Below are 14044 nucleotides of genomic sequence, written 5' to 3'. Positions count from 1 at the left end.
GAAGGGGCAGGGCCGGGTGGCCCTTCCCGCGACTGCGCCACTTCCGAGGAGGCTGTGGCCGCCCTGTTGACGGACCCCCGGGCCGGGGCCGGGCGCGATGGCGGACTGGGCTCGCGGTGAGCGCGCGGGAGTGAGCCGACTGGCGGCGCGGCCGGCCGTGACCGACGGGCTGCCCGCTGGAGCCGCCTATGCCTGCCCCTGCCCCGCTGAGTGGCCGCGGAGCCGGGTTGCGCGCGGGGGGGAGGGGTCGCTGGGGCCCTGCGGTGCTCCTGCCCCTGCGAGGTCGTTTGGCCGGTGGCCCGCAGGTCCCGGAAGCTAGCATGGGAGAGACTGCTTTGCGTGGTGAGGTGGCCCAGGCAGTCCCGTTTGCCCTCGGAGAGCCCCCGTACTCACCTGGGATTGGGATGCTGATGCCCGTGTCCCTAGTCTCTTGTGACTGTTAAGGTATTAATGAACACGAAGTGATTAGCAGGACGTTAACATCCTTTCTTTTGGGGTTTGTATTCGTCAGTGATTCGTAGGGCTGTGCCTCTGTCACATTAAGGCATCCCGACTGCTGCAAATTTGCACTCCGAACTTGGGGGAAGATGGTTCGCACCCATCTGATGTGACAAATTCGGAATCATCCAACCCAGTACTAGTCATGGCTCAGGGTGTTCTGTAAGATGCGGGGTGTAGAGGTGAACAGACCTAGGGCTTGCAGTTAGGATCGGCCTCAGCCCCTATTTTTGTGTGTTGGGGAGCTTTGCTAATTTGTTTCCTCTTTGGTCACTTGACATCCCTTCAGGACCCAGTTCATGGGCCATCCCTGCCAGAGCCTTTCTGCTTCCCCCCTGGTGCTCTTCCTACCAGGATTAACTGTCCCATATATCCTGATGATGACATCTGTGGAGGCATCATGCAGGTTCTGTGACAATATCAGAAAGTGCCAGTAGGACTTGCACCACTCTGGGGTGCCTGGATATGTTCACAGGACATGGTCACATGACAGGTGCTCACACACACTATGCTTTACACAGCCCGTCACGTGTGACGTCCAGGCACCGGACCCTGGGTTAGGGTTGGGCCTACTCAACAGACGTGAACTCAGTCCTCTGAGACTTCCAACATGGCTGGATAGGATTGGAGTGAGAGTCCTGAGGCCACAAAGGGCTGACACTCAGGGGTCAAGGGCAGTGCTCACAGATGGATGCTCTGCCTCAGACTCTCCCTTCTCGCAGCTCAGAGCCCCGCCGCTGTGGAGGAGATTCTAGACCGGGAGAATAAGCGGATGGCCGACACCTTGGCTTCCAAGGTCACCAGACTCAAATCGGTCAGTGGTGGTCGTCCCTTCACCTCCACCTGGCACCCTGGAGTGGGGGCTAGAGGGAGGGTAGAGGCTGGGGAGGGTTTCAGGCAGCGCCCATCTTCCTTGTCTCCTCCATGGTAGCACTCGTGTGTGAGGTCCAGGTGACACCTGAATCTCCTGATCTCTGCTAGTGGTCCTGTGTCTGGCAGAGTTGTTTGCAGGGTCTGCTGGTCTTACTGGGGGTCAAGTGCCATCCGGTGTCCCTTCTCTGGCCTGACCTTGCCCCCTCTGTGTCCTGACCAGCTGGCCCTGGACATCGATAGGGACGCAGAAGACCAGAACCGGTACCTGGACAGCATGGTAAGGGTCTGCAGTGTGCGCGGGCATCGCGGTCAGCTCTGCCCCACACTGCCTGCTATGCAGGCTCCCAGCGTTGCCTGCAGCACCTGCATGTTGGCCGTGGAGGTGCTGTCCCTGTGTGACTGTGCTGGGATTCCTCCCTCAGGACTCGGATTTCACAAGCATGACAGGCCTGCTCACAGGGAGCGTGAAGCGCTTTTCCACAATGGCGAGGTCTGGGCGAGACAACCGGAAGCTTCTATGTGGTATGGCCGCGGGCCTGATCGTGGCCTTCTTCATCCTCTCGTATCTCCTGTCAAGGGCAAGGACATGAGCCACTAGGAACTGGCTTTTGTGGGTGTCTGGGGCAACCAGGGTCTTCCCCTGCCTGGCGTCCTAGGCTCCAGAGGACCTATGTACAAAATATTCCTTTGAAACGATGATTGTAGCTTGGAAATCTTGTGTGACTGGGAGTTGGTGACTTCCTCAGACCCAGTGAGCTCCTGTTGGCTGGTCCCATGTGTGTAAGGGTCTCTTTCCATTGGGGAAACCAAGGCCCAGCCCTCTGTACTACTGCAGGTGCTAGAGGCTCTCACAGAGCCAGGTCTGAGCAGATCCGCTTGAAATCCTGCTCATGGCTACCTGTGGCTAGCAGTCTTCCCCTGTTCCTTGGGGCTTTGACATCTCAAGGTTCTGCCCTATCCTTGTCTCTGGCTAAGGCCATATCTGATATCTGAGATGCTTGGAGCTGACACAGGAAGGCGGTGTGCTGTGAACTTTGAGCACCAATTCTACTCAGAGATGGCAGGTACTCTTGGCTAGGGGCTGCTGAGCATGGGCAGATCAGTGTCGAGGGTTCCGCCATGAGGCCTTGCATGTCCTTTGGGCCCTTGGGAAAGGGCAAGGGGTTGTGGATGAAGGTGTGGACTGCAACCTTGGCTGGAGGCCCTGGGCCCTCTGAGATTCAGTCCTTCTGGATCTCACAGTCTGTATCCAGGAGCAGAAACTCCCATTTTCTCAGAATTCAAGAGGTATCTAACACCAAAGATGTATTTCTGGGACACCAGACCTTTAGAAGCAGTTCCATCTGGCATTTCAGAGTCAGGCAGAGTGTGTGTTGAAGGGGCACCTTCTACGGGTCAGGACAGGAGGCTTCCCTACAAGGACTCTAGAACCCATAGGTCATTTCTGGAGTGTCAGCAGGCAGCTTCCCCTCCACCAAGCGAGGCCCTTTGACAGTGAGTACCGCCTTACTAAGGGGACTCTTAGTTATCTCCGCATCCCCAGCCTCCGCAGACTGCCCTCCATGCCCTCACTGCCTACTTGGCCAGCCCCATGTTCACACAAACCGAACCACAGGCCCAGCTGGCCCAGCGGCTCCTCACCCCATAGTGAGGTGTTGGCACCCTCACTTGTGCACAAATGCATGTAACAAACGATTCGTTGGCTCCGGGTCCTTCCCCATCTTCTGCCATCCCAGTTATTCCCCCTTACCCCTCAGGACCGTTGCTCCCTGTCCACCTCCTTTTCCAGGTCACACGTATTGACCACATGTCAGCTCTCTCGGCCCCGCCTTGCTCTGGTCTCCAGCCCTGGGCACCTCCCCTATGGCATTGAGGCCCGTTCTCCCTTCTCCTGCCTCGTCTTCCTTTCTGTTGTCCATCCAGCAGGCCTGGCCTTTCCTTGCACAGTCATTCCATTCTACCTGCTGGCCCCCTCAGCCCTCCCGGAGGAGAGGATCCCACTTTCCTACTTTCCTACTTCTGAGGGTTCTTTCTGACTGCCTCTGCTCTTCCACATGCTAGTTTCTCATCCAGTGAGGTCGATTTACCTGCCTCCGTGTCTCTGGGACTTTGCTGTTTCTGCTTACTCCTTACGTCCTTCGCAGGCTCCCATTGTCCTGCCTCACTCCCCAGTCCCTGCGCTCTCCGGTTTTGACTTAGCCCTCTGCTCATCTCACATTACGCTTTGTCACAGGGGTGTGTTCACAGGTCACCAAGCTTAATAGGGACTGCCAAGGGCACTGCAGACACACCCTCACCCTGCATCCCCTGCTCTTCCTGGGCCTGTGGTGCTGACCTCACTTTCCGAGAACATGCTCCATCGTGGGAGCCACAGCACACTAAGCAAGCTGCGCCTGCCTGTCCTGCCGATGCAGACTAGTTTAGATTTTTTGTTTTGGGTGGTCTTGCTGAGTGCTTTCTGCTGTCTCTCTCAGACCTCCAGCTGCAGCGTTCTCTCCTGAAGTCTCCATCTCTGCGTCCCCATCTCCACTTCTAGCTATTTTGGGGGCTGGGTTTTAGTTACTTTCTGGTTTATCTTTTGGTTTCTCATTCTCATTGCATTGGGGTGGATTCTGTGAGGGGGCCCAGCCTGGCCATTTTGCCAACCTGTCAGAGCCTTCACCCTGTTTCTGCCCAGCCTTGTGTACCCAGCACCTACATAGGCAGGGTTTGCTGACATTGGTCCCTGAGACTAGTAACAGAAAGGACCTGGGGACCCAGTCTGTGCCAAGTGAGGACACACTTCCAGGCTCTATCCAACAATTCAAGGACAAGGCATTTAACAATAAAAATTTGGAAGAAACAGTTTTTGGTGTCCTCATTTCCTTGGGTGCTTCATCTGGAGCTGACCAGGTCCACAGACAGGCCATGGACACTGCTGGTCTAGACCCCGCTTCTGCCACGTCTCTGCACCCGCCCTCACTTGGCCCCCCACCCTAGGCAGATGGTCACAGGCTTACCACTTTCTCTGCCAAGTTTCTATAACTCAGATGGGGCTGATGATAGCATTACTCCCAAGGGTTAAATGAATAAATGTGAGGTGCTCAGAACACATAGCCTGACATGGTCCCAGCTGGGCCAGGGTCAGCAGACATATGCTCTGTGGCTATGGCTGGCTGGTTCACAGAGACAGCAAGCAGGATCACCCACCTTGAGGTCTTCAGCGACCTCCCCAAGGTTGAGATGAAATCCAGACTCCCATTCCTAAAGGCCTGGCCTTGGACTCCAAGTGGCCTCTGGAAATGCCTGTTTTTGGCTTCACTCGGACACCCCCTTCCTGGCTCTTGTGTTTCCTATATTGCCTTTGCTGCATAACAGATCACCTTCAAACTTAGTCACTTATAATAATTTTTGTCTTAGGATTACTGTGGTTGGAATTTGAGACCCATATGGTGGGGACAGCTCTCTGCCTAGAATATTGAGGCCAGGGCTGCTGTCACCTGAAGGCTTGCTCACATCCCTGCCGGTTGATGCTGGTGTGAGCTCAGGGTCCAGCTGTGCTGGCTGCCTGGACGTTGATGTGGCCACACCACATGTTGGGCGAGCACCATAGTGGTGTCTGGTGCTGAAGTGAGCAAAGGGAGGGGGTTATACAGGCACAAGCTATTTCCTTTTTATGTCGTGGCCTGGCCTGGCCTCAGAAGTCACATGGTACCCACCTTATTCAGGATGGTCACAGTCCCTAGTCCAGATTCAAGGGGAGGGACACAGATCTCATGGGCCTGCATGACACAGGTCAGTCATGCAAGGAGAAGACCACACAGGAGGGGACGGATGCTGGTGTGACTGTCCTTGGAGTGCACAACAAAATGTGAAGTGCAGGCAGAATTAGGAGGGTGGGCACGGCAGGCCGTCCAAGGATTCCAAGCCCTCCTGTCTCTCAGACCCCCAGCACTGGAAGCCAGGATAGGACCCAACAGCCTATACTGGGGGTGCCTTTCTGAAAAAGCTTGATCCTACCATCAAGACAAACCCATTAGTATGGGATCTGTGGTTTATTAAATATCTGGGCACAGCAGGAAACATGATTAGCAAATGGGAAAGCAGAGTAGAAAAAAATAACTGATCACAACTGTCCAAACAAGTGTGCTCTGCCCTGTAGGGCCAGGCCTGCCACAGCGCAGCTTGGGGAGGAGGTGTCCCTAGCCCATGGCCCAGATGTGGGAACGTGATGTGCAGAGGCTGTGAGTGATGGGTTGCGGTGAGGGCCAAGGCTATTCCACATCCACCACGAGGGGCGTCATGTAGTCGGAATGTTTGATGCCAAAGGTGACGATGGGGGCGCAGGGCTTGGTCACTGTCACCTGGGGAGGAGAGGCTGTGAGAGGATCTGGTGCCCCTGCCCCTGGCTGACAGGTCCTGCCCTCCCTGGGGCCAGAGCTGCTGACAGTGGCTTCACTGTCCCTCCTGAGCCCTGGGCCAAGGTGACCAGCACCAAGGCCACACTACCAGGCTGGGTGAGTGCTCTGCACACTAACTGTCACTGGTGTCTTGGGGAGGCAGGACCTGCCAGCTGGGGAAATGGTGTGCCAGGAGAACCTAGCATTCTAGGGATGCAGGGCCATCGTGCCCCCGACGGGCTCACAGGCCTTTCCCCACCACGTCCACTCTGGGCTTGTTCCCTGACTACTCCTCTGACCTGTGCCTCCCTCCCCCACCCCAACCAGGCTGTGCTTCTGCTGACCCCACGCCCCCGGGATGTATCCCCCAACAACTCAACCACTCTGGCCTGTGTTCCCGGTCACCCAGGCTTTGCCCTCTCACCCCCTCTGGGTGGTACCCCTACTACCCCTGCTGGGTTGCAACCACCCCCACCCCTCTGGGCCATGTCACCCTCCTCCCAGCTCCCCCCTCACTGTTTCTCCCACCCCCCCCAGGCTCTGCTCCTCCTGGACCTTCTCAGGACTGTGGGCTCCTGGTCCTGGCTTGAGGGTCTTGTCCCCTGGGGGCTCCACCCGGGCTGCCATGGTGTACTGTGGAGCCTTGAACTTTGTCACCTGCACATCAGTCTGGCGATAAGCTGCAGGACCTGGGGTCTAGGAGGTGAAAGAGGTTCAGACAGGCTTGGCCTGCCAGGGCATGTGACCCCAAAGGGTAGGTGGCCAGCATTGGACAGTGGGTTTTGAGGCTTGACACTGTGTGTCTGTGTGTCAGGGGTCCCTTCTGTCTCCAGACAACAGTCACAGTGTAGGATGACCCCCTCTGTGGAGCGTTGCCCCTCTACTGAAGCCTCGCCATGGCAATGACACCTCAGTGTGCATCGGTCCCAGGCTTGTCCCTTTGGTGTGTGCAAGAGAGGCCCCTTTGCAGCTGGGACTCTGTCCTGTGGGATTCGATGGCCGTGGGCTGGGCTGGTGGGGTCCGCAGTGCTGTGAGACCACTTTGGAAGTCTCCTCAGCCTCCTCAACCTCCTGGGTCCATGCCCACCTCAGGGCCTGTACTGGGTGTTTCTGCAGCTGGAATCCTCCTCCCCCAAATATCTCACACCTTAGTTCTTCTTCTCACCTTTCNTCCACAAACCCTTCCTTGCTCAGCAGTGGTGCTGTCTCTATCTTTGTCCCTTGTCTGCCCCTCCTCAACACAGGAACGTAACCTGGGGTGCAGGGAGCAGGGGGGTGCCGTGCATGTGGCCGGCACCCAGAGGGTGAAGAGCTTGCAGGTTTCAGTCTGGTGGGACCAGATTCTGGGAAGGAAGGGGCCAGATGGGCCATCTCTGGGGGGTGAACAGTGCTGTGCCCTGGCAGGGGACCCTTGCCTTGTGCAGGTCGTCACTGAAGCTGCCCAGCTTGCCGCGGCCCTTGATGGAGAAGGAGGGTTGGGACACCTTGCCAACGGTGTGGGGCCCCATGACCACAGGCAGCATGTAGGCGGCAGGGCCTGTGGGGTGCACAGGCAGTGAGTCTCAGGCTGGATAGAACCATGCATCCAGAGTCTTTGATGGCTCCTTTCCTGGGGTTTTCCACTTCCAGGAGTGCAGCCATCCGGTCACCCTGTCTCACCTCCCCTCCCCACCCCGGGGTCCCCACCCCAGTTGGATGCTGGCTGTCAGGGCTGCTGCGCACCTGGGGTGCTGTCCACTCGGAAGGTCTTGGTCCGGGCAGAAATGGAGTGGCTGGGCGCTGAGTCAAACACGTGTTTCGTAGATTTCTCTGGAAAGTAGTCACCTGGCTCGGGAAAGGAGTGGAGGGTGTGCTGAGAGTGGAAGGACCATGTAGACAGGCTACTGGCCCTGCTCAGGGGCTCAAGGAAAACCCCAAACATTGCAGGCTCAGGGCTTCCAGGCTCCAAGACAGAGGGTGCCCGAGATTGGTCAGGGTGTCCAGGGGCTGCGGGAGTGGAGATAGGTGCAGCTTTGAAGGGGGAAGGGCAGAGTCTGATGTGGGCCTGGTGTGGGGACTTAGGCCAAGAAAAGCACAGGCCAGAGCTGGGCTGGAGGGTCTCCGAGGCTGCTTTGGGCCTGATGGTGTCACTCGAGAGGAAAACAAGGGGACGGGAGAGCCAGGATGCCTATGCTCCCTCACACCTTCACCTGGGAAGGACACGCAGTGGCCACCAGCAGGGTTGGGCAGGGCTGCGGCTGGGCCAGGCTCACTTACCGGGGCCAGGGGTCATGATGGTCTTGGTGCAATAGCGCCCCAGGATGGAGTAGGCAGGGCCAAGGTCCTTGCCAGTCCTCAGTATCTTGGGATTCACACTGTAGCGGGGCCCTGGGGAGCAGTTCTCTGCCAGGAGCATGGGGGCCCCACGGAAACTGTAGGCTGGTGCACGCAGCTTGGTGGGTGTGTGCTTCACAAAGCCTGTGGGGCAGGGGTTCTGAGCAGCCTGGAGCCGGATGCCATCCTTCTCCCCACCGTATTGACTCCGGAGGGGTTGATGAGCTTGGAGTCAGGGATGAGCCTCCAGCCTTCCCAGTGCCCCCCCTGTTCCGAACCTGCCCAGGCCCACATGCCCTCCTCAGACCCTCGTCAGACCTCCCTGACATCCCCCCAGAACCTCCCCACACGCACCCCATGCCCTCTCCCCCAGAACCTCTCCAGACCCTCTCCAGGCCCATCCCTAGCCACCTCAGAGCTAGCTCCTGCTCCCACCCCAGTCCCAATCCAGGCTCCCAGGCTCCTAGGCTCTTACCCGTGGTGGGTGGAATCAGGTACTTGGGTCCTGGGCTGCTGTAGAGGGCCATGATGGGCCCCCGGGGGCGATGGGGTCTCCAGGTGCCCACCCATACTTCCTCTGCCATGGCTGGCTCTGTCCATGGATGGGAGGGTGACCAGGTGCTGAGAAGTCCCAGCTCCCCACCCACCTCTGCCTTGTCCCCACTGGTGGGCAGAACTGCAGGCCACAGCTTCCTCAGTGAGATCTTGAGCTGGGGCCCACACAGGGCTTCTACTTGGAGTAGTGGGTTTGCTCTGCCCTCACCAGCCCTCAAGAGGAGGAGTGTCAGACCCTCATGCACGGGTTGGGAAGGGCTGTCTCTTCCAGCCTCACTGACCACATTTCCCTGGCCCTGAGGAGGCTTTGGGCAGGTTCCTCCTATTCAGAGGATGCTAGGCACCACTGGGCAGGGAGTGGTGGGCAAAGGCAGAAAACTTCTTGGCTGAGGCTGTGCTGTGGGGCAGGGAGAGGGCCACCCCAGAGGAGCCCTTACCTCTTCGGTCTAGGAGCTGCACTGAGAGCAACCTATGGACCAGGCCTCCTTGGAGGTGGTCCCGTCGCACCAGCCTCAGTGCCAGGCAGTTCCTGACAAAGGGGCATGGAAAGGAAGGCCTCTCCCTCTCTCTTCTCTCCCCAGGGGGCTTGGAGAATTGGGGGGGATTCTGGCCCCTGAGCTCTAGAATGTGGCTCTGTGGGAAGGCAGGTTCTAGATCACTATCTGTGTGATGAAGACAATGGCCTCTGCCCAAGGGACTCCTCCCTCACCAGGCATGCCTCAGGTCAGGACTTTGCTCCTCACTATGGTGAGGAGAATTGGAAAGTGGGAAGAGGGACAGTGAGTTTCTGTACTGGACAGTGAGGCCACGGGTCCCAGAGCTGGAATGGCCAGGGAGCAAAGGTTGTGAGGGACAGAGATGAACCTAGTCAGCCTTGCCCCCAGTGAAGACCACTGAACTGGGGAAACTGAGGCACAGGAAGGCTCCAGCAGTTGCGATCCTGGGATCCGAGGTGAGGGTAGGGTCAGTGCTGGTTGGGGAGATTGTGAGGTGAGCTGCCGCTCTTCTGTGGAGCCTTTCTCAGACCCTCCTCTTCCTCGTGTGCCACTGCCGGCCATGCCCACTCCTCAGACCATGCGTGTCCTCAAGACCAGGTGCACTTTCTCCTCCACTTTGTCAAGGTTCCTCTTAGGGATAGGGCTGGGGTCTGCATGTCTTCCAGACAGACTCTTTCCTTGGGTGACTTTGGGGAGAATGTTTTCAACCCCTGGACCAGTGCTACGTGTATCTTGTGGATATTTGTTGTCTTGGAATGGCCGTCTTCAGATGCAGAAAGCCCCCAGCCTGAGCTCCCAGTTCCGGTGCATCGTCTGCCCGGGGCTCTTTGGCCTGCCCCCTCTAACGCACCGCTCCTGCACTTCACCGCTGCCTCTGTAGCCCTTCCTGTGTCCACTCCCCTGCCTGCCTGTCTTGCTCTGTCCACCTACGTGGGGGTCTGGTGGGTCTGTCCTCTGTGTGGGGCGACTTCTACATCCATGCTCTGTGGATGTGACCCTGTGTCTGTGAATCTGCGTGTCCATGTAGTTGTGTCCCTGACTGTGGGGAGAGACAGGAGCCGGAGCCTGAGCTGCAGGAGGCTTTATTGATTGAACAGTTTTAGGATAAATTCACACATGGAGAAGTGGTAATGGGGCGGAGTGGCCATTGCTGCTTGTGTAGCTGGTCCTGTGGCTGCTTGGAGCCGTGACTGGGGTCCACTATGCGTCATCCTGACTGCCCAGCACTTGCACCTGGAAGGCAGACAGGAGTGGGCCGAGAGGGCTGGGGTCCCATACCTAGTGATCAATAGCCAGAAAGCCCCGTCCCCATTGGGCAGATAGTCCCAGGCAGCCCCTGGGGACAGTATGCTCTAGCACATTTCAGTCAGTCCCCTCCTGGCAACTGGGGAAGTGGTGTATACTTGTATGCAGACGTGCCACATGCATGTATATGGGCTTAGGGGAGGCTGAGGCTGCTCTGCGGGGAGTGAGGTCTGGGATGTCTGCTTCTGCTGACTGAGACAGGTCAGGGTGTCTGAGGGTGGTGGCTGTATCAGGGTGATAATCAAGAGTCATAGCATCGGTGGAGGGCTAGTGGGGCTGGGGCTGCAGGCCTTTAGGGAATGGGGTGCCGCCCGCCCCCCCAGCCACGGTACCAGCAGCTTGACCAGCTCCGCCTTGTGAATAGGCTGCAGGCCATCGATACAGGACTTGAGCTCCGTCAGTGCTGCCTTGGCATCTGCGTTGACATCGTACTTGCCCAGGGGTCCCTCATATAGCTCCTCTGGAGACCCCACCAGCAACGTTTGCAGGAAGTCCATGAAAAAGTCACTGCTGTCGTCCCCGGTGGCCAGCCCTGTGTGGTGGAGGCGAGATGACACCGGCACAGGAGGGTTCCACTCCAGCCCACCCCAGACCTCCCAGTGCTCCAGCCTCAGCGGTGTCCGGACCTTCTGCATCACCGCCCACCTCACTTGCCCCAGGTGTGCCCCCATGATCACCCTGCCTCACCTCCCCCAGGTCTTCCTCTAACTCTGCCTGGCCACAGACCCCTCCTGTCACCCCTAGCCTTAGCAGCCTCTCTCTACTCTGGGTTTCCGTGGCATTACTAGGGAAGGTGAGTCAAGCCCCTAATGTGGCCGGGATTCGCCCTCCATGTGAGGTTGACTCTCTGGAGCTTGGAGGATTTGGGGAGGCTGGGCTGGGTTGGTGACGTTGGGCTTGGTGACGCTAGGGCCGGGGCAGAGGTTGGAGCTGGGCTGGGTGGGGACTGGGGTCGATGGGGGCATCAGGGTCATCTGTCCACATTTGTGTTCCGTGATGGAGGCCAGTTGGGCACCTAGGAAGACTGTCACCCATCACTGTGAGGAGCCTAGTACCTGGGTTTTAGCCCCGTAGGTTCCTTTCCATCCCCCCCCCCCCCCCCCCCCGTTGGGCTCTGCTGGAAACACACAGACTTACCGCAGGAGCAGACTAGGGTGAGGGCCGCCAGCAGCAAGGTGCTGCTCCCCTTCATGGCAGATGGCAGAGGTCCCTCAGGAGCTGTCTCTGCGGGCTTTATGCCCCACAGGTGGCACCTGGCCTGGGGGCGGGCCCAGCCTGCCCATCAAGACCTTGGCAGTGAGAGCACAGGTTGGGCAGCCAGGGGCGTGTCCTCATCCTGGGCCCCCGCCGGTTCAAGGAGCAACAGGCTTGGGGTTGTGTGGGGTACACTTGGCTCATGGTTTTGAGTTGGGTGGACATGGGAGAAAGTCAGATGTGGGGGCCGGGGTATCATGGGCCTCCGGCCATGTCTGGCTTGTGGCTGAGGGCAATAGGTTCTGGGGTTGGGCTCAAGCCTTTCTTTTGGGGTGGGAGTCCCTGCTCTGCTCAACATGCCTCAGGGTCTCCACTAGGGCAGGGTTGGGGAACTTCCTGGGCCTGAGGATCTGGGTAGTGGGCGAAGGGCCTAGGGCTGCAGGGTCCAGGGGGTGGAGGTGGGCCTCAGAGGGACTGAGGGGAGAGGAGCTGGGCCACCTTTGGGGACTGGTGGGATTATCCCATCACGGCAGGAAGCCAGGAGGGGTCATATCTGAGACACAGTTTCCTTCTACGGTGGGCCAGCCCGGGGAAGTTTAGGATCTGGGGGAGATGTTCCTAGGTTAGAATGGAGATGGAACCAGACCTGCCCAGGCGTAGCTATTCCTGTCTGGGGCCTGGCCCCTTTCCTGTCCCCTGCTGCCATCTGGTGGCTGATGGCATCCTGCTGGACTGGCATGCTCACCCTCAAGGTGCCTGTGAGGACTCAGGGGTTTAGCCCCGGGCCAGCCCTGGGGGCTTCTCATTCAGCATTTGGGGGGCGTTTTGTGCCACCCCCCAACTGCTCTGGGTTAGTTACCATGGTGACTTTGTCGCCCTGTCCCTCAGTTACCTCCACCTGGCCCTGAGTCTGTCACAGACACCAGACCCTTGTCCTACGTCCTCCTGAACACAGCTTCTCAGCCACTCAGGTGCCTGCAATTCTCTTTGGAGGCACGCAATAAAATCCAGAGATGGTCTAACCTGCTCATACACATAATCCCAGGAATACAGGACAAATAATATGTACTTAGATCACCTGTAAGAAAACAACGTGGCTGCATCATTGAGACTGTACTCAGCAGTGTGGAGCCCAGGGCTCGGCCATTTGGCAACTTCCACCTTTGTTCTTCTTTACTTAATTAGATTATTTAAGTTATAGTGGACACAATGTTACATTAGTTTCAGGAGTACAACATAGTGACTCCACAATTGTCTACCTTACTCAGGGCTCCCATCTGCGGGTACAAAGTTATTACAATGTTACCATCTCTGTTCCCTGCTCTGGGCTGTGCCAGTCACCATCCTTTACTCATTGGTCTCTGGCTGGCTGCTGTGTCACCTGGACAGATGTTTAAAAGTGCCAGCCGTGGACTTTTGACGTAGCACAGACCTGGGCATCTGTTGTTCTGAATCCCTCCAAATGATTCTGACAGTCGGGCTGGCTTCTAAGAGACACCAGTCCACCCAGCTCTTATTTCTCTTCTCCATGTTCCTCCCACCTCTCCAGAGTGCTGTCCCTGATGGAGATGGGCTAGGTACCCCTTTAGCTGTGTTTTGATTGTGGCTTCTCTTCTTCCACAAACCCCAGCCCCTTGAAGCACAAGCCGTTAGGGGCTGCTCTGCGTTGTCGATGACTTGCTCTGCTGATGGCTCATCACCAATCATGGTGACTTTGCTTGCACATACCAAATCCACCTAGGTTCTAACCCCCCTTCCCCTGGCCACCTCACCTTCCCCCCTTTAGTCAGCCACTGCCACGCTCGTTTAGTGGCCTCCACAACACCACCGGCAATGCTCCTCCATTTCTAGTTCAAGTGACCGTCCCTCTGACCACGTCCTCTCTTCCTCAGCTTGCTGCCTCTGGTGCCTAGCCAGGCTGACAGTCACAGCGCACACACACTTCCCTGCCCGGGATTCATGGCACCGCCTTTATAGCACATTCCTTCCTTGGCTGCAGCTGCACTCGCTGCCCCCTTTCCCCTCCCCCTAGTGCTGGATGACGCCAACTCTCTCCATCCACCTACCAGCTAAGCCAACGTCTTGTCAAGACCCTTCTTTGGGTGGGACCTTGGTGCTGCCCGTGACTTCTAGGTCTCCAGGGTGGGTGTCCTCACATCGTTTGAGAAGGCTGCTAGTACTCACACTGCCCCTCTCGTCTTACCTTCAGGGCTTGGCTCTTATTTCACTGAGAGTAGAGAAATGAGAAGATTCCACACACAGTCCAGACAATGTGCCTACATCTGCCTTCCTTTGCACCTGTGTTTTCTAATCTTGTGTGGGTTAGGACTAGGGTTAGGGCTAGGGTTTAGGGTTAGGGCTAGGGCTTAGGGTTAGGGCTAGGGCTTAGGGTTAGGGCTAGGGCTAGGGCTAGGGCTAGGGCTAGGGCTA

At 57.7% G+C, this 14044-nt stretch overlaps 3 protein-coding genes across 3 annotated transcripts; 1 reads left to right on the top strand and 2 right to left on the bottom strand.

The window, feature by feature from the left end:
* The first annotated feature begins 14 nt into the window (after positions 1–14).
* BET1L (Bet1 golgi vesicular membrane trafficking protein like) lies at positions 15–4215 on the top strand. Its single transcript, XM_077752912.1, has 4 exons — positions 15–116; positions 1221–1312; positions 1592–1648; positions 1794–4215. Exons 1-4 carry the CDS (start codon positions 98–100, stop codon positions 1959–1961), a joined length of 336 nt encoding a protein of 111 aa, XP_077609038.1. The 5' UTR covers positions 15–97; the 3' UTR covers positions 1962–4215.
* Positions 4216–5386: 1171 nt separating this feature from the next.
* CIMAP1A (ciliary microtubule associated protein 1A) lies at positions 5387–9192 on the bottom strand. Its single transcript, XM_077752929.1, has 7 exons — positions 9056–9192; positions 8539–8655; positions 8007–8207; positions 7473–7574; positions 7166–7287; positions 6306–6446; positions 5387–5714 (listed from the first exon to the last, which is right to left on the bottom strand). Exons 2-7 carry the CDS (start codon positions 8645–8647, stop codon positions 5625–5627), a joined length of 765 nt encoding a protein of 254 aa, XP_077609055.1. The 5' UTR covers positions 8648–8655; positions 9056–9192; the 3' UTR covers positions 5387–5624.
* Positions 9193–10315: 1123 nt separating this feature from the next.
* SCGB1C1 (secretoglobin family 1C member 1) lies at positions 10316–11612 on the bottom strand. The gene is made up of 3 exons (XM_077752928.1): positions 11558–11612; positions 10753–10952; positions 10316–10348 (listed from the first exon to the last, which is right to left on the bottom strand). Exons 1-3 carry the CDS (start codon positions 11610–11612, stop codon positions 10316–10318), a joined length of 288 nt encoding a protein of 95 aa, XP_077609054.1.
* Positions 11613–14044: the final 2432 nt, after the last annotated feature.

Source organism: Crocuta crocuta, unplaced genomic scaffold, assembly GCF_008692635.1.
Source record: "Crocuta crocuta isolate KB4526 unplaced genomic scaffold, BGI_CrCroc_1.0 scaffold4561, whole genome shotgun sequence".
NCBI classification, from domain to species: Eukaryota; Metazoa; Chordata; class Mammalia; order Carnivora; family Hyaenidae; genus Crocuta; species Crocuta crocuta.
The sequence above is the reverse complement of the archived record's forward strand: the minus strand, read 5'-3'. Positions and strand labels throughout refer to the sequence as shown.

What these genes read in the sequence shown, in the direction of transcription:
- BET1L (XM_077752912.1), top strand. An exon ending in AGGTCACCAGACTCAAATCG is followed by an intron (nt 1,313 to 1,591) that starts GTCAGTGGTGGT and finishes TGTCCTGACCAG; the next exon opens with CTGGCCCTGGACATCGATAG. An exon ending in ACCGGTACCTGGACAGCATG is followed by an intron (nt 1,649 to 1,793) that starts GTAAGGGTCTGC and finishes TTCCTCCCTCAG; the next exon opens with GACTCGGATTTCACAAGCAT.
- CIMAP1A (XM_077752929.1), bottom strand. Translation starts at nt 8,647, where the DNA reads ATGGCAGAGGAAGTATGGGTGGGCACCTGGAGACCCCATCGCCCCCGG. An exon ending in CATCATGACCCCTGGCCCCG is followed by an intron (nt 7,575 to 8,006) that starts GTAAGTGAGCCT and finishes TTCCCGAGCCAG; the next exon opens with GTGACTACTTTCCAGAGAAA. An exon ending in TCAGTGACGACCTGCACAAG is followed by an intron (nt 6,447 to 7,165) that starts GCAAGGGTCCCC and finishes TTCACCTCCTAG; the next exon opens with ACCCCAGGTCCTGCAGCTTA.
- SCGB1C1 (XM_077752928.1), bottom strand. Translation starts at nt 11,612, where the DNA reads ATGAAGGGGAGCAGCACCTTGCTGCTGGCGGCCCTCACCCTAGTCTGC. An exon ending in CACCCTAGTCTGCTCCTGCG is followed by an intron (nt 10,953 to 11,557) that starts GTAAGTCTGTGT and finishes TCCACCACACAG; the next exon opens with GGCTGGCCACCGGGGACGAC. An exon ending in CGGAGCTGGTCAAGCTGCTG is followed by an intron (nt 10,349 to 10,752) that starts GTACCGTGGCTG and finishes TCTGCCTTCCAG; the next exon opens with GTGCAAGTGCTGGGCAGTCA.